We start from the raw sequence: 22,299 nt of genomic DNA, 5'->3' as shown, positions 1-22,299 counted from the left end.
GCTCTATAGCTAAGTAACGCGAGATATGGATCTTCCCAGCTGTCCATTGCTTTTTATGGGTAGCTGCTTCACAATGTGAACACCTTTTTCAACCTTCTCATTGGATTGCGGATAAAGAGAACTAGATGTGATGTGTCGAAAATCATAGCTATGTGCGATCTCTGACTATTCATGACTGCTAAATCATGGGCCAATGTCGCTCATGACAACTTGTGGTATGCTATGACGAGCAACAGTATCCTTGCTATGTTTGATGACACACCTAGCTGGTGAGCTGGATAGTTGGTCTACTTCAGGAAAGTTAGAGAAATAGTCGATCACTGACGGATCCTGCTAGATCTACTCCCACTTTCTGCTATGGAATTGTTATTATTTTGTCCAGTTGCATTGGTTCTTTCCATTGCTTGTACTGAAAGTTCTGACAAGTTGCAGTTTCCTACCATTCTCTGAATGTCTTGAGTTATGCCTGGCCAGTATACTGTGTCTCTAGCTCTTTGCATTTTTCAATGCCAAGTGTTTCTCATGAATCTTCTGCAGAATCATAGATTTTAGAGATTGTGGTATGACAATCCTGTTTTGCCTGAGCAAAAACCCATTGGCTGGACGTAGTTCCACTCGAATGTTGTGAAATTTGGAACAGGATCCTTTAGGCCATCTCTCACTGAGATGTTTTATGATCCTTTGTAGCACTTCATCCTCCTTGGTTTCTTCTTTGATCAACTTTGATTTTGCAGCAGACGCTGGAAGTGCCTCTGTCACAAGACTTGAGTGTCCTTGTACATCCTCATCCATGCATCGTTCTTCCGCAATATCTGTAGCTCGTGAGAGTGCATCTGCGACTACTATATGGTTTTCTGGAGTATAGATAAGATTGAAGTCGTACCTCTGGAGTTTCATCATCGTCTCTCTTCGCGGTGACATCTCATTCAGGTTTTCCTTTATAATTGCTGCGAGCGGTCTATGATCTCTTTCAACCAAGAATGTTGGTAGGCCATATACAATTGTGAAATGTTTCTTAGCCATTGATCAGATATACACATTCTTTTTCTATTTTAGTGTATCTACACTCTGTGTCAGTTATTAACTTAAAAGCATAAGCAACTATGAGCAGCATGGTAGCACAGTGGGTACCCGGCTTGGGTAATTGTCTGTGTGGAGTCTGCATGTTCTTCCCGTGTCTATGTCGGTTTCCTCCAGGTGCTCTGGTTTCCTCCCACAAGTCCCGAACGACGTGCGATTAGGTGAATTGGATCTTCTGAATTCTGCCTCTGTGTACCCAAACAGGTGCCGCAATGTGGCGACTAGGGGCTTTTCACAGTAACTTCATTGCAGTGTTAATGTAAGCCAACTTGTGACAATAAAGATTATTATTAATTGGTTTTACAATTCTCATCACCTGTCTTGCTGTAATAGTACTGGTCCTAACCTATCTTTCGATGCATCAGTCGAGATTTTCGTCTTCCTTTTAAGGTCAAAGAATGTTAGCACTGGAGCTGTTGTCAATGCTATCTTCAGAATTTGTTGCTCCTGCTCATGTCTTTCGGACCATTGGAACATACTAGCTTTTTTGATTATTTCCCGCAAGCATGTCGTTTTAGCTGATAAATCAGGAATGATTTTACCAATGAAATTTATCATACCTAGCATCCTGAGAACTTTTTTGTCTGTTGGATGTGGCATGTTCAATATCGCCTTTTTCTTCACCTGATCTAGTTGTACACCTCGAGCAGACAACTTATCTCCCAAAAAATCTAATCTCTTTAACACCAAATTGGCATTTGGCTTTATTTAACCTGAGGCCATTTTTAAAATGCTGCTTAATACTTTAATGAGCCTATCGTTGTGTTCTTTTGTTGAATCCCAAACAATGATATCATCTATGTACACTCTTAACACCTGGAATTCCTTCTACAATGTGTTCCATTGCCCTATCAAAAATTTCAGATGCTGAAATAATGCCAAATGTAGCACCTGAATGGAGTATTACATGTACACAGCTTTCAGCTTTCCTCATCCAACTTGAGTTGCCAAAAATCCTGCGATGCATCTAGTTTGCTAAAGCATGTTGCTCCTGACATCTCACTCGTAATCTCTAAGTTTCAGAATTAGATAATGTTTACACTTAAGTTGAGATCTTTAGGATCCATGCAGATTCTCAAGTCATTGTTTTGTTTGTTCTTGCACACCATGGAGTTCACCCAATCCGTTGGTTCTTCATTTTTTTTTTATCACCCCCAGATTTGTCATCCTCCCCAGTTCCAATTTTCAGCCGATCCTGTAATGGTGCTGGGACTCTCCTTGGAGCATGTATAACGGGTTGCGCATTCTCTTTCAGTTGCATCCAATAAGTGAAGGGCAAAACTCTGAATCCTTGGAATATTTCTGGAAACGCTTTAATAATTGAATCCACTGATGTACTGTGCGTGGTTAAAGCAGTCAGCACTGTATACTCTCTTTACCAATTCAAGTGCTTCACAGGCTTCCACACCCAGTAGTGATTTACAATCTGCTTCCACAATCAAAAATTTTACTTTCTAAATCCTATCCTTCATTTTAACATTTAGTTCACATACGACGAGTGTTGATTCGTTTACCATCATAATCTTTCAAAAGTACCGATTTCTTCAAGATTTTCGGTTTAACTTTCATTTCTTGATTGTCTGACAGACTTATAAGATTAGCGCTCACTCTCGTGTCGAGTTAACGTTCACCAATGCTTAATTAATCATTAGAGAAACTGTCCAGTTATCTTTTTTTGAAAGATAATTTATTGAAGGCATAGCCAAAGCATTTGGAGAATAGAAAAACAGAAACATTCTAACTTAAACAACAACAAACACTGCGTAACATATTAACTCGTACAACACTATAACAATAGAATATAAGAAGATTCCCATTAGGGTTATACAAATATGACGTCACCACCTTCAATGAGAAAGATCACCACCTTCAATGAGAAACAAAGTAAAAAAATTTATTTCTTAATGCAACAAGATAATGAACTTGCTCCTTAACAATCAACAAAATCACACAACCCTCAATATTCGTGGCTAAGATCTTGGCCAGAAGCTTTGCATCAACATTCAGGAGGGAAATCGGACGGCAACATCTGCATTGCTCAGAATCCTTATCCTTTTTGTGGATAAGAGAGATGGAGGCCGGGTAGCGTAGGGGGAAGCGAATCCCTCCCCAGAGCCTCGTTGTACATCCGTACCATCAGTGGACCCAGCAGCGTACCAAAACGTTTACAAAATTCGACTGGGAATCCACTCAGGGCCTTTCCTGACTGCATCAAATTCACACATCACAGCAGCTCCTGGTGACTTACCGGAGCCCCCAATCCCTGTGCCCTAGCCTGACCTACCATTGAAACTCCAACCCATCTAGGAATCTACTTCTCAGTTTGTCCCCCGATGGCAGTTCTCATTGGTATAGCCTTTGATAAAAGGACGCAAAGATTTTATTAATCCCCGCAAGGTCCGTGAACAACTCTTCCCCTTGTCCTTAAGTCTACATAACTCTAGCCGCCGTCTGCTTCCTCGGTTGATGGGCGCGTATCCTGTCAGACTTCGGAAAAGAACCCCCGGTCTCCCCCTCCTATGAGGTGACCAAACTAAACTCCATCTGGAGCCTCTGATGCTCCCTCACCAGTTTCATCCTGTGACTCCACGGGCGGGATTCTCCGACCTCCCACCACGCAGGGTCGGAGAATCCCGGGGGGGGCGGCGTGACTGCCGTATTCTCTGGCGCCGTTTTTCAGGCGGGGACCGGGCCACGCCGGTTAGGGGCCATTGGCAGCGGCCCCCTGGCAATTCTCCGGGGACCGAGCGGCCGAGGGTTTCTGGCCAGTGCCGCCAGCGTGGATTGGACATGGTCCCACATGGCGAGGCCTGGCAGATAAGTTGGATGGTGCGGTCCTCGCGTTGGGGGGGGGGGGGTCTGCCGTCGGGACACCATTCCTTCCGCGCCGGCCCCTGTAGGGCTCTGCCATGGCCGGCGCGGGGGAGGCGCCTACCTGCGCATGCGCCGGATTACGCCGGCCGGTCTGCGCATGCGCTAACTCGCTCAGTCCCTTCGCAGCTGACCCAGCGCCAACCCCTCTGGCGATGGCCTAGCCCCTGGAAGTGTGGAGAATTCCGCAACTTCCGGTCGGCCCGACGCCGGAGTGGTTCGCGTTTTTTTTTAATGCCGGTGTCTGGCCATTGCTTCAGGAATCTGCGGTCAACTGCTAAGATTGCCTCCACCAATTTTTTTTTTAATAAATGTTTTTATTCTTCTTTTTCACATTTTCCTTCAAAGTTTATACCCCACCCACAGACAGTAAATGGTAACAAATACAAAATCAATCCCCTTAACAATAAAAATGATCCCATCCTTCCACCACCCCAAACAATGGCCCACCTGTCAATATATGCATCCAATAAAACAAACCCTCCCACGGTGGAAAGAAAAAACAAAGGAGAAAAAGAAAAAAGGAGTGCGGGACCGCCCATGGTCCACATAGAGTCCACCCCCCATCCCCATACTCAACGCCGTCCAATCTCTGAAAGAGTGCCGTATATGATACCCAAGAGTTGTAAACCGCCGCCTCCTCCCGTCCACTGCCTCTTGTAAAACCCCTCCCCCCCCCAACCTCAGTTCCTTCCCCCCAACTTTCCACCCCGGCTAGACCACTCGGACCCTGTTCTGCCAGGCTCCGATGGCCACAGCCCCCCCCCCCCCCCTCAATCGCGTTCACTGTCCGGCTTAAACCGGCCAGCGTGGAGTCCCCCGCCCGGGTCCCTTTTCCCCCTTTGAGAGGGCTAAGTTTATATGGATGTTATTTAATTGGAACAGCATTTCCCACATCTACATCATGTATAACCATTTTAGTACTTCCCAACTTATTTCCACAAACTTGCTCGTGTGATCTTAATAACTCTTTCAGGACAGTTTGTTTTTCCTCTCGAGGGTAACTCAATAATTTAACCCAATTTTTTTAAATATTCAGAATTTAGAGTACCCAATTCATTTTTTCCAATTAAGGGGCAATTTAGCATAGCCAATCCACCTACCCCCTTCTCCAGTACCATATCCACCCAGTGCGGAGCATTATCTGATATTGCAATTGCCGAGTACTGCGACTCCTTAACCCCAGCCAGCAGTGCCTTCCCCACCAAGAAAAAGTCAATCAGCTAGTAGACCTTGTGGACCACTGAGAAAAACCAGTACTCCCACTCCCTCGGGTGCAAAAAACATCCAAGGGTTCGCTCCCTCCCATTTCCACCATTAGCTCAGCCAACGCCTTCTCCCCCTCTGATGGGACAAGTGAGCACGGCCGTGACCTGTCCAACCTTGGCTCCTGCACCAAGTTCCAGCCCCCCCGCGCCCCCCACTATCAGTTTGTGTGTGTCCAAGTCCTGGCTGAGTCACTGTCTGTGTGGAGTCTGCACGTCCTCCCCCTGTGTGCGTGGGTTTCCTCCGGGTGCTCCGGTTTCCTCCCACAGTCCAAAGATGTGCGGGTTAGGTGGATTGGCCATGCTAAATTGCCCGTGGTGTCCTAATAAAAGTAAGGTTAAGGCGGGGTTGTTGGGTTACGGGTATAGGGTGGATACGTGGGTTTGAGTAGGGTGATCATGGCTCGGCACAACATTGAGGGGCGAAGGGCCTGTTCTGTGCTGTACTGTTCTATGTTCTAAGTCGGGATGGCCCCACAGGCCTACTTCACGAATCCCACATCGTCCCAATTGGGACCCTATAACTTATCAGCGCCACTAGCCTCCCCTCCAGCGCCCCTGTGACAGTCACATACCTACCCCGCTGATCTGCAACCACCTTCTCCATCTGGAACCGTACCCGTTTTGCTGACTGTTACCACTACCACTCGAGCCCTTCCGTCAATTCCAGAGTGAAACACCTGCCTAACCCAACCTTTTAAAGTCTCATTTGATCCTTCACCCTCCAGTGAGTCACCTGCAGCATTGCTACATTGGCTATCAAACTTTTAAGATACGCAAGCACCCTTGCCCTCTTGACTGGGTCTCCCAACTTCCTCAAGTTCCACGTGACTATCCTAACTGGAGGTCACCCCCCCCCACTTCTTATCCACCGTCGTCATACCACTGAGCCCTGCCCCATGAGCCTGATCCACCCCTATCTATTATTACCATCGAACCCCCCTGCCAGAATTCCCCCCTGCACTTCCCCTTTAAAAATATCTCATCCAGTATCGATCCTCTTTCCCCCCCCCCCCCCCCCCCCCCCCCCACCCTTTTCTCGCCTCGTAGGCCCATCGAAACCTGCTAACCAGGCTCTAATGTCCGCAGACCTCCTCTCACCTCACCTCCATTCACCAGCCGTCTTCAGTTGGCTAACGCGCCCCCCCAAAAGGCATACCGTCCCCTCCCACCCAGTCCCAGAAGAAAAAGAAAAACAATCTAACCCATACAATTCAATAAAATAGCATATAACGTTGCAACAAAAGAAAAGGAACAAAAATGTCAATCAAACCAAACAAAAACTTAAACTCTAACATTGTTATAGAGTTTAAGTTACAATACAGATCAATGGAAAGAAAGTTATGACATTTATACGTTTAACCAGCTCCCCAATCACAGTCCATGATCTCTCTTCCTGCTCCACTCCTCACTTCTGTCGCAGCCTTCTGCCTTCATGAACGCCTCAACCGCCTCCACCGTTTCAAAATGAAAATCTTTGGCGTTGTACGTCACCCTTGGCTTTGCTGGGTATATCATACCAAACCGCACCCCTTTGCTGTACAGTGCCGCCTTCACTCGGCTGAACACCACTCGTCTCTTCGCCAGCTCCGTCAAGTCCTGGTAAATCAGAACTCTAGCACAACCCCACTGCACCTTCCGCTTCTGCTTCGCCCAGCTTAACATGTGGTATTTATGGAAGCAGATAATTACTGCTCTTGGCAGCTCATTTACTTTGGGTTTCGGCCTTAACGACCGATCAGCTCTGTCCAGTTCATACCGGGAGGAGCCTTCACACACACCCCCACCCCACCCCTATCACGCCGCCAGCATTTTAGCAAAGTACTCAGCTGGCCTTGAGCCAGTTTTAAATGCTCAGACTACGCCGCAATTACTCTTCTCTTTGTATTTTGCCAGGCAATGTTAACTGCAATGTTTTTTCCAAATCTAAAGCCTTTTTTAGTCTCCGTTTGTAAGGTACTTGCGTGTGACCGTCTCCACCCCCCAAAAGCTTCTGAGCCTCTGAAGAGACATTGTCCACAAACACGCTCCCTATTTAAACTTGAATACGACACCTGAAAAGTAAACACAAACAGCTCACCCTCACTGTCTTTAAGCCAACCTAATCACGAAAGATAGACTTTTATCCCGGATGAGCCCCCAATTTTGTTATGGGCCAGGGTTTAAAAATTCCAATTATGGAGTTCACCTGACCTATAAAATTTTATGTTGAATTTGGCTAGGGTGAGCACAAGAACCTTCCCTCAGATGTGATTAAATAGTCTTCCTAGCCACTTTAATCAAAATACGCTTACTCTAAGAAACTTAGTTAACATTTATATAAACACACAGCAAGAATTTTTATCAATTACATATGGACACACCCATGGCACTGTGTCTGCGTTGGCTTCTTTGAGTACTGCGGTTTCCTCTCACAGTCCAAAGATGTGCGTTGGCTTTCACGGGTACTGCGGTTTCCTCTCTCAGTCCAAAGATGTGCAGGTTAGGTGGATTAGTCATGCTAAATTGCCCCTTAGTGTCGAACAGTTAGATGGAGTGATGGGGTGAGGGAGTAAGCCTGGGTGGGGTGCCTCTTTTCAGAGAGTCAGTGCAGACTCGCTGAGCCAAATGGCCTCCTTCTGCACTGTAGGTATTCTATGACTTGTGGCCTGAATTAACTGTCCTCTGGTCTCTGTTAATATATATATATAATCCAAGTGGGGACTGGTTACCAACAATCCTGAAGTTTCAAGTATCTACAAATTAAGTGTCCTATATGCAACAGCTGCCAATAAATGAAAGGAAAATTAAATAAAATTGCACCAAATATTTTTTCTTTTCACCAGCTCATTGTCCACACACATTTTTTTAAACATTCTAACGTGACAGATATTGAAATTGAGAAAATCTCAACTCTAACTTAAAGCTACTTTATTGGAAATGTGTGGATTAAGTTTTCTTCTGTCATGGCCTTCGGAGTGTGAATTTGGTTCTGAAATTATTCCGTGTCCCTGTCTGACCAGGTGGGGTAATCCTGAGAAATGTTAAAGAAAAAGTCCTTTCCAGCTTGAGCTGGCCTATATTTATATTTTGTCCCACTTCCCCCAGCCCAACTGTCATGCCTCTTCCGTTCTGCCCTCGCCCCAAACTAAGTATATCCGCACCTCTCCCCATCCTGCCCTGTTTAATCAGGCAAAGCTTTAGCAGCTGACAGTTTGGCCCACCACCAACATAATTTTTAACTCTGTACTTATACTGCATTCACTAAATACAACTAGGCATAAAATTGATTTTGGGGGCAGAGTAAACGGGTGTGAAATTGAGTGGAATAGGAATATCATTGAATCAACTTAACTGGATTCAGGGACCCAGCTGCTCAAAGTATGTAAAGTTAGAGGAAACGGGTTTAGTTGGTTCTTTGTTGTGATGTTTGTCCATTATTCATTGGCTGTGTTTACTGAAGGAAAAAATAAAGATAGTGAGAAAATACTTTGGCAGATAAATGGTTGATTTGAATTTTGCTCCTGAAGGCCATATCAAAAATGCTGCTTGCCATCAAGGACTGTGTGCTGTATTCAAATAATTGAGATGTGCACTCTTGAGTGAAGGAGTTTTCAATAACTTCAGATTAATGACAACATCACTTGAGTATTTCTGAAAAATGAAACTTGTCTTACAACTCTTGCATTAGCTATGAGGAGAGGTTGAATAAACTCGGTTTGTTGTCACTGGAGCGACGGAGATTGAGGGGCGACCTGATAGAGGTCTACAAAATTATGAGGGACATAGACAGAGTGGATAGTCAGAGGCTTTTTCCCAGGGCAGAGGGGTCAATTACTAGAGGGCATAGGTGTAAGGTGCGGAGGGGCAAGGTTTAGAGCAGATGTAAGAGGCAAGTTTTTTACGTTTAAGGGGCATCTTGACAAATACATAAATAGGATGGGAATAGAGGGATATAGACCCGGAAGTGCAGAAGATTTTAGTTTAGCCGGGCAGCATGGTCGGCACAGGCTTGGAGGGCCGAAGGGCCCTGTTCCTGTGCTGTACTTTTCTTTGTTCTCATCGAGTCACTTCACGGAATTTTAGAAAAACAGCTATTTATATTGTATGAGAAGAGAATGCTGATTGTTTTGCAAGTAGACCTTGATTTGTAGAGGCATTGCCTTGGAGAATGCATCTGTTGATGGGGACTGACAGGTAACTACCAAGCATTATTGCCCTGAGGAATGAATCAGTGAATGGCTGTCACTTATTTTGTTTAACTGAAAGAGGTGCAATGTGTGTACATGTTCTGCATAGAACAGGGCCTTATGTATTTATATGTAGCTTCCAGCAAATACACCACACTGGGCCCAACACAATCTTAAATTCATTGTCAGCATAATGTTTAGCACACTGAGGATTATTTAGCAAAAGTTGTCTAATCACAGGATCTCACCTAATGTTGGAAACTGTTTTGAGTTTTGAAAGCACAAGTTAATTGGGTATGGTCTGTACCTTGCCCATTGTGAACAGTGGCTGGAAAGTGCTGTTTGATGCAATCTTTGGGCCTACATACCTAGCATCACACTGGCACTGAAATTCATATACCTCATTACTCATTTGTGTTAGGTAGAACATATTTTTGACTTGATGGCGAATAATGCTTTTTGTTGCTGCTGCATAGTAACAGTGTGAAATAGCTATCTTCGCCTTGTACTCAAATATTTGAGATACTTCTACCTTCCAGGGTAATCTGAGGTATATGGGGCACTTTTCAGGCCAAATGAAATGGCCATACATCTGTTCATGAGTTTGCATGATATTCATCACAAAATGGTTTCTCTACAGTGGTCTACTGCAAGCCTACTTTCACAGGTCAGTATACACATTAGGATTTTTACAGCTCCACAGGCTACAAAATTGGTCTTATTGGCAACCTTGTAAATAGCCCAAGCCATTTGCTCACCGTGTAAGTTCGATGGGTCACAGGTTTGATTCCTGGCTTGGGTCACTGGGCAGAGTCTGCACGTTCTCCACATGTCTGCGTGGGTTTCCTATTTTGTGTCATATATTACGCAAAGTCATGAAAGGCAGGGCATCACTTTTGGTCCTGATAAGTGCCCAGTCTACCTCACCACCATCTCAAAAGTCTCCTCCACCACATTGTATTTAAAGAAATAAATCTTGTGTTTTACATCTAAATGACTCACTCACTTGTCTTTTCAGTTTGAGCTATGGAGCAGCACATCCAGAAACTGACCTTCTTCATAGACCAGCTTATGCAGCATCTCACCAGCTGCCTGGCTATACCAGTACACATCACCCCACAGGTACAAAATAATTTTCACTAACTTATTTTAAATTAAAAAGTGGATACCTGTACCATTGTCAAAACATCTGGTTTGTATTAAAATGTATAAAGTCACCTATTCTTTCCCCTGAGTCTGGGTTTTAAAATAATTTTCAATGAATTTGTGCTGTAATTTTTGGGAACAACGGTTTCTAATTTTTTGTACATATTTTATTATGGCCTTTGTGATTTATAAGAGTAACAGTAAACCATATGCAAACAACCATGTGCAAAGACCCTCTACCTCCCTCGCAGGTCCCACCTTCCTTGAACAGTAATGTAGACAAAGTCTTCCCCCCCCCCCCCCCCCACAGTAATTTTCTCTAAAGAAAGACAAAATGGCTGCCACCTCCGGACGAACCATAGCCTTGACCCTCTTAGGGCGAAAATGATTTTCTCAAGACTGAGAAAGCCCTGCCATGTCATTGACCAAGGTCTCTGATTTTGGGGGCTCCGAGTCCCTCCATGCTAACAGTATCTGTCTCCAGGCTACCAAGGAGGGCAAAAGGCCAAGACGTCGGCCTCTCTCGCATCTTGGACTACCGGGTCCTCCGATACTCCGAAAATAGCCACCTCGGGACTCGGTGCTACCCTTATTTTAACAACCGTGGACATGAATCTGCAACTCTTGCCAGAATCCCAAAGCTTCGAACATGCCCAAAACATGTGTACATAGTTCGCTGGCCCTCCCGCACACCTGTCTTCTATCCCCAAAAAACTTGCTCATCCAGACCACCGTCATGTGTGCCCGGTGAACGACCTTCAATTGTATCAGGCTGAGCCTGGCGCATGATGTGGCCGTGTTACCCTGCTTAGCGCATCCGCCCAGATGCCTACCTCTATCTCTCCCCCCTAACTCATCCTCCCATTGGTGCTTTAGCTCCTCTGTCTGTTTCCTTTGACACCATGAGTTCTTGATAGATATCTGAGACCTTCCCCGCTCCCACCCATACTCTAGATATTACCCTATCTTGTATCCCCCCATGGTAGTAGGAGCAGGAAGGTTGGAACCTGCCTTCGCAAGAAGTCCCTAATCTGCAGATACCTAAACCCATTCCCTCCCGTTAACTCAAACTCTCCTCTAACTCACCCAGCAGCGCGGGTTCCATTCCACTGCCACCAGGCTTGTGGAGTACCGGGCCGGTGAGAACGGCAGAGGTGCTGTGATCAATGGCCCTAAACCCGTGTCCTGATGAGATGCTGCCTCTACCTGCTCCCACACTGACCCTTCGCCCACTACCCACTTCTTAATCATGGCTATATTCGCCGCCCAGTAATGGTTGCTAATGCCGCGCACCACCAGCCCACCCTCCCCCCGGCCACGCTCCAGCATCACCTTCTTCACTCGCGGGGTTTACCCGCTCAAACAAACCGGAGATTACCTTATTTACCCGCTTGAAAAAGGCCTTTGGGATAAAGATGGGGAGGCACTGAAAACAAAACAGGAATTTCGGGAGGGCCGTCATTTTCACTGTCTGAACCCTCCCCACCAGTGATAACGGGAGCATATCCTACCTTTGGAAGTCGCCTTACATTTGTTCCACTAACCGGGTCAAGTTTAGATTATGTAACAGCCCCCAGTCTCGTTGCCACCTGGATCCCTAAATAATGGAAGCTACCTCCCACCACTCTGAATGGCAGCTCTCCCAGTCTCCTCTCCTGCCCCCGTGCCTGGATCGCAAACATCTTGCTTTTTCCCATGCTCAATTTGTACCCCGCAAAACGGCCAAATTCCCTAAAATCTTCATGATCTCTCCCATCCTCTCTAATGGGTCGGAAACATACAGGAGAAGGACATCGGCTTATAACAAGACTCTGTTCCACCCCACCCTGGACCAACCCCTTTGAGCTCCTGGAAGCTCTTAACGCCATAGCCAGTGGCTCAATGGCCAGATGCGAACAGCAACGGAGAGAGGGGGCATCCCTGCCTAGTCCCCCAGTCAGTCTAAAATAGCCCGATGTCAAGACAGTCATTCGAGCATTTGCCTCTGGTGCCTGGTACAGCAGCCTGACCCAGTCGATGAAACCTGACCGAACCTGAACCGTCCCAAACACCCTCCCACAGATTAGTTCCATTCCACCTGATCAACAGCCTTCTCTGCGTCCCATTGCGATCACTACCTCCACCTCCTTACCCTCCGGGGGCATCATGATTACATTCAAGAACCTTCTAACGTTGGCCGTAAACTGCCTACCCTTAATGAACCCGTCTGGTTCTTCCCCTATCACTCTGGGACACAGTCTTCTATCCTTGAGGACAAGAATTTTAGCTAGTAGTTTGACATCAACATTCAACAGGAGATCGGCCTGTAAGCCCGCATAGCTCAGTCCTTCTCCAGCTTCAGGATCAGTGAGATCGAGGCCTGTGACATTGTCAGGGGAAGAACACCGTGCTCCCTTGCCTCGTTTTAAACGTCCTCGGCAACAGTGGGCCCAGCATCTCAGAGAATTTATTATAAACTTCCACTGGGTAACCACCTGGTCCCAGGGCCTTGCTCGACTGCATGGCCTCCAGCCACTCTGCTATTTCTTCAATCCCGATTGGGCTCCCAGCCCTTGTACCAACCATTCATTCACCTCGGGAACTTCCGCCCTCCCAGAAATAGCCTCATTCCTCCCACTCCAGTTGGGATTCCGACTCGTTAGCCTGCTGTAAAACTCCTTAAACACCCCATTGACTCCTGCTGGGTCAAAGATTGTGTTCTCTCCTCTGTCCTTCACTCTCCCTATCTCACTAGCTGCCTCTCTTTTCCTGAGCTGGTGCGTAAGCACTCTACTGGCCTTCTCTTCATGCTCATATATTGCCACCTCGCCTTCCACAACTGCTCCACCGCCTTCCCCGTAGATAACAAGCCAAATTCCACCTGTAGCCTCCGTTGTTCCTTCAGTATCCTACCTCCGGGGCCTCCTCTTACCTCCTGTCTACCTGAAGTATTTCCCCGACTAACCATCTTGGCCCAACATTAATCTGTTCCTTATCCAGGAATCTGTGCATCCGTACCACACCATCGCCCTCGGTGGCTCGTTCACCCGCGGCAACCTTACAAACATTCTGTGCACTCTGTCCACTTCCAGGGGTCTGGAAACCGACCCCTCGCCCATTAACTTCTCAAGCATATTCATCACTAAGCCCTTGCGTCCGTTCATCTTAGTTCCAAGTACTGATCCATGCTCTTAAGTTCATCTCCCTTATTCCTGACACTCCTTGCATTGAAACAGACACACTTTAATCCATTCCACTGAGTGTAACTTTGCCCTATCAATAGTCTATCCTTTCTCCCAGACTTGCTGCATACTATGTCTGCCTATTCAACAGCTAACCTATCTCTGATCCATAGCTCTGACCCATCCCCCTGCCAAATTAGTTAAAACTCTCCCGAAGAGCTCTAGTAACCTCCCACCCAGGATATTGGTGCCGCTCCAGTTTAGGTGCAATCTGTCCTTCATGTACAGGTCCCACTTTCCCCCAGAAAATATCCCAATGATCCACATATCTGAAGCCTTCCCTTCTGCACCAGCCCTGTAGACACGTGTTCAGCTGCACTCGCTGTCTGGTCCTTGCCTCACTTGCACGTGGCACTGGTAGCAATCCTGAGATCACTACTCTGCTTGTCCTGCTCTTTAGCTTCCAACCCTAACTCCCTAAAATCACTTTTAGATCCTCATCCCTTTTCTTAGCTATGTCGTTGGTGCCTATGTGCACCACGACTTCTGGTTGCTCCCCCTTCCCCTTGAGAATCCTGGAGACTCAGCTTGGAGGACAAATTTGGGCTGGTAAGGGGAAATGATTTTAGGTACCTACAGTGCGGGACTTTGTTTCGTAGACAGGTCCCATCTTTCCCACGCCTCCCGCCATGGGGATCCAAGACAGATAGTCTCTAGGGGGGAAGAAGGGGAGGGTAGAGTCTCTGATATTTATACGGTGCTCATGAGGGAGGAAGGGTCCCAGACGGAGGAACTGAAACTAAATGGGAGGAGGAGCTAGGCGGGAGGAAATGGAGGATGGGCTGTGGGCAGAGGCCCTGAGTAGGGTAAATTCGACCGCGACATGTGCCAGCTCGGGCTGATTCAATTTAAGGTCGTTCACCGGGCCCACATGACGGTGGCTCGGATGAGCAAATTCTTTGGGATAGAGGACAAATGCGCTAGGTGCGCGGGAGGACCAGCGAACCACGTTTACATGTTTTGGGCATGCCCTAAGCTTAGGGGGTACTGGGAGGATTTGTAGGCGTCATATCCCGGGGTGCTAGAAACAAGGGTGGCGATGGGTCCAGGGGTGGCAATTTTTGGGGTTTCAGAAGACCTGGGAGTCCAAGGGGAGAAAGAGGCCGATGTTTTGGCCTTTGCTTCCCTGATAGCCCGGCGACGAATACTATTGGCATGGAGGGACTCAAAGCCCCCGAAGACTGAGCTGTGGCTTGCGGACATGTCGAGTTTCCTGGGTATGGAAAAAAATTAAGTTCGCCTTGAGGGGATCTGTACAGGGGTTCGCCCGGAGGTGACAACCATTTATTGACTTCTTTGCGGGAGAGTGAGCGTCAGCAGGGGGGGGAGGGGGGGGGGGGGGGGGCGGCGGAGGCGGAGTAGAGTAGAGTAGGAGGGATAAAATGGCGGGTAGTACCGGTGGGAGAGGAGCGGGCTTGTGCAGTATGTTACGATTGAAGTATTGAATGTACGTGGATGTTTGCACATTTTTGCCTTTTTTGCTTTCTTTCTGTTGATGTCTGTAACTGTTTACAAAGCCAAAAACTACCTCAATAAAATTGTTTATTTAAAAAAAAAAGAATCCTGTAGACTCGATCCGAGACATCCCTGGCACCCGGGAGGCAACATGCCTTCCGGGAGTCTTGCTCGCGACCGCAGAATCTCCTATCTATTCCCCTAACCATTGAGTCTCCTATCACTATTGCTTTTCTATTCTCCCCCTTCCCTTCTGAGCCACAGAGCCAGACTCCGTGCCAGAGACCTTGCCGCTAGGGCCTTCCCCCGGTAGGTCATCCCCCACACTACAGCATCCAAAACGGTATACTTGTTTTGAAGGGGAACGGCCATGAGGGATCCCTGCACTGTCTGCCCATTTGTTTTCTTTCCCCTGACTGTAACCCAGCTATTCTTGTCCTGTACCTTGGGTGTGGCAACTCCCTGTAACTCTTCTCTATAACCCCCTCTGCCTCCCGGGTGATCCGAAGTTCATCCAGCTCCAGTTCGCTAACACAGTCTCTGAGGAGCTGGAGTTGGGTGCACTTCCCCCAGGTATAATCAGCGGGGACACTGGTGGTATCCCTCACTACCCACATCCTACAGGAGGAGCATGCAACAATCCTAGCCTCCATCCCCTCTTACCTGGCAGAATATAGCTGCCCTGTGGACCAACTGCAAATCCGCCCTCCGACTGCTCCCAGTCAGCTGCACTCTGTAAACTCTCCGCTCCCTTCACGCTCTTTGTGGAAATGTAGGAAATGAAATGAAAGGAGCACCTTACTCCCTCCTCACCTAACTCCCTCAGTCACCAAACTCACACTATAGCACTCAAACGCACCCAAATTCAGCACTCAGTCAGTCCTCAGTCTCATCCACCACCTACCCCTCAAACAAATTCCTAAAAAGTCGGGGGGAAAATATCCAAAACGTCTGTCACGAGCGGGAGCCACCATATGTGCGACCTGCCACCGGAAGTCGCGGTTTCTAATTTAAAAAATAAATTTTTATAATAAAAACAATAACATTAACATGGTTAAATAAACATTTCCCCACCCGACCCATCCTGCACACCTCAACCGTCTAACACCTGTCCGCCCCCCCCCCTCTCTTTCGGAATGCTGCTTTCTGCCAACATTTAAATTTTCCCCAAGAAAGTCGACGAACGGCTGCTACCTCCGAGAAAACCCCAACGTTGACCCTGTCAAGGCAAACTTTATTTCTCAAGACTGAGAAAACCCAGCCATGTCACTACCCAGGTCTCTACACTCGGAGGCTTCAAGTCCCTCCACATTAAAAGGATCCGTCTCCGGGCTACAGCGAGGCAAAGGTCAGGACGTCCGGCTCTTTCACCCCCTGAACTCCCGGCTCTTCCGACACTCCAAAGATCGCTACCTCTGGACTCTGCACCACCCATGTTTCTAGCACCGTGGTTGTTGCCTTCACAAACCCCTGCCAAAACCCTCTGAGCTTTGGGCATGCCCAAACATGTGGACATGGTTGCTGGGTTTCCCGCGCACCTTGCACATCTATCTTTTCACGGAAAAAACTTGCTCATCCTCGCCACCGTCATGTGTGCCTGGTGGACCACCTTAAATTGTATTAGGCTAAGCCTGGCACATGATGAGGAGGAATTAACCCTGCTTGGGGCGTCCGCCCATAGACCCGCCTCTAACCCGGTTTCTCATTTTTTAACCAACAAATAAATAAGGTGTATCTTGTTGATAACATGTTTTTCCAGTCAGGTATGCCACTAGATTTGTTCACCAGACAGTAAAGTAGTGGCACAATTGAAAATTAACTAAGACACCTCAGAATACAGGAAGCACGAGGGCCTGGTTTAGCACAGTGGGCTAATAGCTAGCTTGCAATGTAGAACAATGCCAGCAGCGCGGGTTCAATTCCCGTACCGGCCTCCTCCGAACAGGCGCTGGAATGTGGCGACTAGGGGCTTTTCACAGTAACTTCATTAAAGCCTGCTTGTGACAAGCAATTATTATATTATATTATACCTCCACTTCAATGCATCTTCACCTGCCCCTGGAGGAAAGACCCAACATGGCGAGTTTTGTTCTTGGTCGGAAAGTCTTTAGTAAAGTTATTTGATATTTTTCATGAACGCTTTTCGGGAGGCATGCTGAACAAAAAGATCTTCTCAAGCGACCTGCAGAGTTTATTCAAAGTTTTTTTTCTTCAAAGTATACAAGATTGCATTATTCATAATAAAAAGAGAAAATACCTGAAATACTCAGTCTATTGCAGCATCGGTGGAGAATAACAGTTAATGTTTCAGGCAGTGACCTTTCATCAGAATTGGGAAAAGTTAGAAATGTAATAGGTTTTGAGGAATCTTGTTGAAAACTTCTCTTTGTTCTCTAGTTTCCAGAACTAACTGTCCCTTAGTTTTTCTGGAACTTGCTTTCTTGCACATTTCTCCATTGAATGGCTTTCTTGCTTCTAGCGAGGCTATAATCGCTACCTTCTCTCTCACTGTCTAGTTCCATCTGCTTTGGGTTATCCAAAACTGAACTTAAAAGGCCTCCCTACCCTAAAGGCGCCCCTGGTTGCTAAGCAATGGCTCATCCTTTCTCCGAGCTCTTTATTTTTCATACTCTAAACTCTCTCAGGACATTAGGGACATAGGCCAAGATAATATCAAAAACCACTGTGGTAAAATGGACAGCGGCCTGAATTTTGGGCCCGATATAAAATTGGACATTTTAAATCAAATTACAGTCAGCTTCAGGACTGGCCTGATGGGAATTTAAAGTTGACCAAATTTGAAAACATTGAACGCAGACAAACCTCCAGGACATGTTTGAACCTGCCCTGTCAATCACCCATCAGGGGATAATCGGTTCTATTCATATGGATCGATTGTTTTGGATTGCCCAGAGGAAGCCAGGCTTTCTGGCACCTAGATCACCTTATATGAATAGGGTTATGTGCAGACAATGCAACTAGGAATGGACCCCTGTGTTTGGGTTCCTAGTGTCCTGCAGAATTTTAATCGGCAATACCATTGGGTATTACGATCCCCCCCTTTTGGCTGAGGGCCAGAGAACTTTCTGAAAAGGTGAGAACAGGGATATAAAGATCAACCACTAGGACCCTACCCTCCCCAGCAAAGACTTCACGCAGAAGTAACTCGAGCGATTCAACGTCAGACCAGAGATGGAAGGGAGCAGCGTGCAGGACCCACCTTCACGGATAAAAGACCATGAGGAAATGGAGACTCAAGAATTGGACCTGCTCAATGGAATCCATCGGTATGGGTAGTATTAAGAATCTTGGGACTATTATTAATTGGGATAATTTAAGAGGGGTGACTGTTTTGCTGTGTTAATAATAATTTGGTTGAATCATACGCTTGTGTTTGTCCTTTGTTTATCTTGCAAAGAAAGACACCTGGGCAAAACGTTTGAGTAATAAACTGATCATAGTGTCTGCGGTTGTACAGTCGATACTCCCATGCATGTAAACACCTTTGTTTAACTGAATCGAACTCTAGTTTTCCCCTTTCTTACGCAGAAACACTACATTTTTTTTAATTTAACATTTTTTTTTTAAAGAGTACCCAATTATTTTCTTCCAATTAAGGGGCAATTTAGCATGGCCGATCCACCTAACCTGCACATCTTTGAGTTGTGGGAGTGAACCCACGCAAACACGGGGAGAATGTGCAAACTCCACACGGACAGCAACTCAGGGCCGGGATTCGAACACGGGTCCTCGGTGCCGTAGGCAGCAGTGCTAACCACTGTGCCACATACCCACCTGTAGAAACAGTAAATTAAACCCTCTTAAATCTATACCTCATTTCTAATATCGAACAGTACAAACAGATTACTTAAAAACTACCTCTTTTCCTGACATTGCCATTAACCAGAAACTGAACTGGAGCAGCCATGTAAATAGAGCAGGTCGGAGGCTAGGAATCCTGCAGCGAGTAAAGCCTGATTCCTGGCATGATGGAATACCCTCCAATTGCCTGGATGAGTGCAACTCATCAACACTCCAGAAGGTCTACACCATCCAGGCCAAAGCAGTTTGCTTGATTGCCACCTCATCCACCACCTCCAACATCTACTCCCTCCACTACCGATGCATAGTGGCAACAGTAAGTACCATTTAGAAGAAGCACTGTAAAAACTCATCAAGGTTTCTTCGACAGCACCTTGTAAAAAAAAAAAGCGACCTCTTGCCACCTTGAAGAACAATGGCAGCAGATGCATCGGAACACCACCATCTGCAAGTTTCCCTCCAAGCCACCCACCATCCTGATTTGGAATTATATCACCGCTCCTTCGCTGTCACTCGGTCAAAATCATGGTCCTTCTTCCCTCGCAGCACTGGATGTACGCACACCACGTGGGCTGCAGAGGTTCAGGAAGGCAGCTCGCTACCACCTTCTCCAGGGCAATTAGGGGTGGGCGATTAAAATGCTGGCCTAGCCAGCGACGCATGGCCAACATCCATTGAAATATTAAAACAAAAAGGTATTCACTAACTATTGCTCTTTACGACGGCAGTGCAGTGTTTAGTATTGCTGCCTCACAGCGCCAAGAACCCGGGTTCGATCCCGGCCCGGGTCACTGTCTGTGTGGAGTTTGCACATTCTCCCCGTGTCTGTGTGGGTCTCAGCCCCACACCCAGGATGTGCAGGGTAGGTGGATTGGCCACGCTAAATTGCCCCTTAATTGGAAAAAAATTGAGTATTCTAAATTTATTTTTTAAAACTATTACTCTTTACTGTTCTTTATCCAGTCTTCTATCCATGCTGCCAGATTACCTTTAATACCACACTACCATTTTATTGACTTATCGACCATTTGTGTGACTTCTAAAAATCCATCATGCACTCCATTTTTGTAATCTTAAGAAAAAAAAGATAAAATTAAGATCATGAAAACCTCATATTAGTATGTCAGTGGTTTCAAGTTTCTTAGAGGGTGCGAGGAGAAAATACTGACAATCTTCTGTAAATATTGATACAAGCGACCCAACTAACTAGTTATTGAGTTAACAGATTCAGGAGAATAGTTTGGAATAGTTCATTTGTGTAACACTGCTCGTAGGCCATGACTGACTGAAATTAACAGAAACCTGACCCCAGAGCTCTCGGTGAGTCCCTGTTCTCTATATAAAAGTATGTTTTTATGCACATCCAATCTCAGATTCCACTTTAGCTGTTAAATCTGAACTAGTGCTACGTTCAAAGGTGTTGGAAACTTTCTACCTCCAATTTTCTCTATTAGCAACTTTTCTTCCTCTCTGCTTCTGTTGTCTCTATAAATTCCCCCTATAAGTGTGCATTAAATAATCAAATAAAATACGTATAGAGAAAGGCAGACAAGTATGTGTATTACATATATATATATATGTGTGTGTGTTAAATAGCCATGGGGTCAAGAAGAATAATGGGCAACATTAGAAGGATCAAAATTGATTCGATGATAACGGGAAATTAAAAAAAACGAAATTGACTAAATCGGCAAGAATAAATTCAGAGCAAATAAAAATACTTTTAAAGGGTAATGGAAGACAAAAGACTTGAGTTTAGTCCCAACTAAATGACGAGGGTTTTCCTTCCTTTCAAGACTTTCGGTTTTAGTACAGTATTGTACTTTCTGAAGGTGCAATTAGTGTTGTTGTACTTTTGAAATGTAGTTCAACATGAGTTCTTAGTCCAGTCAAGTAGGGCAGCATGGTAGCATTGTGGATAGCACAATTGCTTCACAGCTCCAGGGTTCTAGGTTTGATTCCGGCTTGGGTCACTGTCTGTGCGGAGTCTGCACATCCTCCCCGTGTGTGCGTGGGTTTCCTCCGGGTGCTCCGGTTTCCTCCCACAGTCCAAAGATGTGCAGGTTAGGTGGATTGGCCATGAAAAATTGCCCTTAGTGTTGGGTGGGGTTACTGGGTTACGGGGATAGGGTGGAGGTGTTGACCTTGGGTAGGGTGCTCTTTCCAAGAGCCGGTGCAGACTCGATGGGCCGAATGGCCTCCTTCTGCACTGTAAATTCTATGATTCAAGTAGTGAGTCCCTTCTAAAGAAATACGATATAATCCATGTGAAGTTGCTTTCTGATCAAATTTATTCCAGATGTGGTGATACATACTCCACAAACAATTTTTTATGTTTAATGAAAATGATGGAGAACAGATGATAGTAACTCACACACTACGCTGCCAAAACCAGTCTGCAATCCCTGCACAAGTGTTCACTTTGAATTTCATATCTAACTTTTAGTGCTTACCAAATGAGACGTGCAAATGGAATGCATTTTGTGTCACTGTGGGTACAGTGCGCATCCTTTTTGCAAACCTTATTACAATTACCTTGTTATTTATTGCTGACCAGTAATCAAATTGACCCATCTATGAAGTGATACACTATGGATGTTTATTGTTTATCCTTTAGATTCCTTTTAACTGAAGCAGATTGTTTTATTGTAGCTGGCCCAGTTGAGTGGAATTTTATGTAGTGAAGGTCAATCGGTTGTTTCAGTCAAATCCAGAACCTTTCAACTTGTGTTTATCGTATAAGACACATTTCAATATCTTACATTTGTTCTGATGTTAAAAATTTACTTCTAACTTCAGTGTGAGGTATTTTGATTCTAACTTCAAATCCACTTTAATGTGGAGAGTAAATGTGGAGAGTAAACATTTTGAAGAAGAGTTGTGGAAAGTGTGAGAAATTCATTTTTATGTTGTGTTGTCTATTCACTTCTTATTAAAGCTATCCCACAAGCTGAATTTCTTCTTATGCCAAAAATGCTTTCCCCTTAACTTTCTACAATGTCTAAATGGTCAAAGATTTTATGACTCTATTCTTGTGACTATCCTGTTTTCTTTTTTTTTTCAAAAATCTAAAATTATCCATCATAGATACTTTACCTTCCCTCAGCAACCATGTAGCAATTAAGTTTAATTGCATTGCCTCCTTACATAATGCTTTTTCAAAATCTAACAGTGAAACTCTTTGGATGCGACTCTCCGGAATAATTTCTAAGTGTGGTAGTGAGCGGGAATTCCGCAATGCTTCCCAGTGCTCAGCCAGAGAGGCTGGCA

At 45.8% G+C, this 22,299-nt stretch overlaps 1 protein-coding gene across 3 annotated transcripts in view; it reads left to right on the top strand.

Annotated features, from left to right (window-relative positions):
- The window catches only part of qser1 (glutamine and serine rich 1), a 224,330-nt gene that overhangs the window by 63,981 nt on the left and 138,050 nt on the right, over positions 1-22,299 (top strand). For all 3 annotated transcript variants that reach the window (XM_038807828.1, XM_038807827.1, XM_038807830.1), the window contains exon 2: positions 10,404-10,507. In XM_038807828.1, the coding sequence (XP_038663756.1) occupies positions 10,404-10,507 (104 nt within the window). The remainder of the gene's footprint in view (positions 1-10,403; positions 10,508-22,299) is intronic.

Source organism: Scyliorhinus canicula, chromosome 9 (genome assembly GCF_902713615.1).
Source record: "Scyliorhinus canicula chromosome 9, sScyCan1.1, whole genome shotgun sequence".
Classification (NCBI taxonomy): Eukaryota; Metazoa; Chordata; class Chondrichthyes; order Carcharhiniformes; family Scyliorhinidae; genus Scyliorhinus; species Scyliorhinus canicula.
This window is presented reverse-complemented; position numbering and strand designations above follow the sequence as displayed.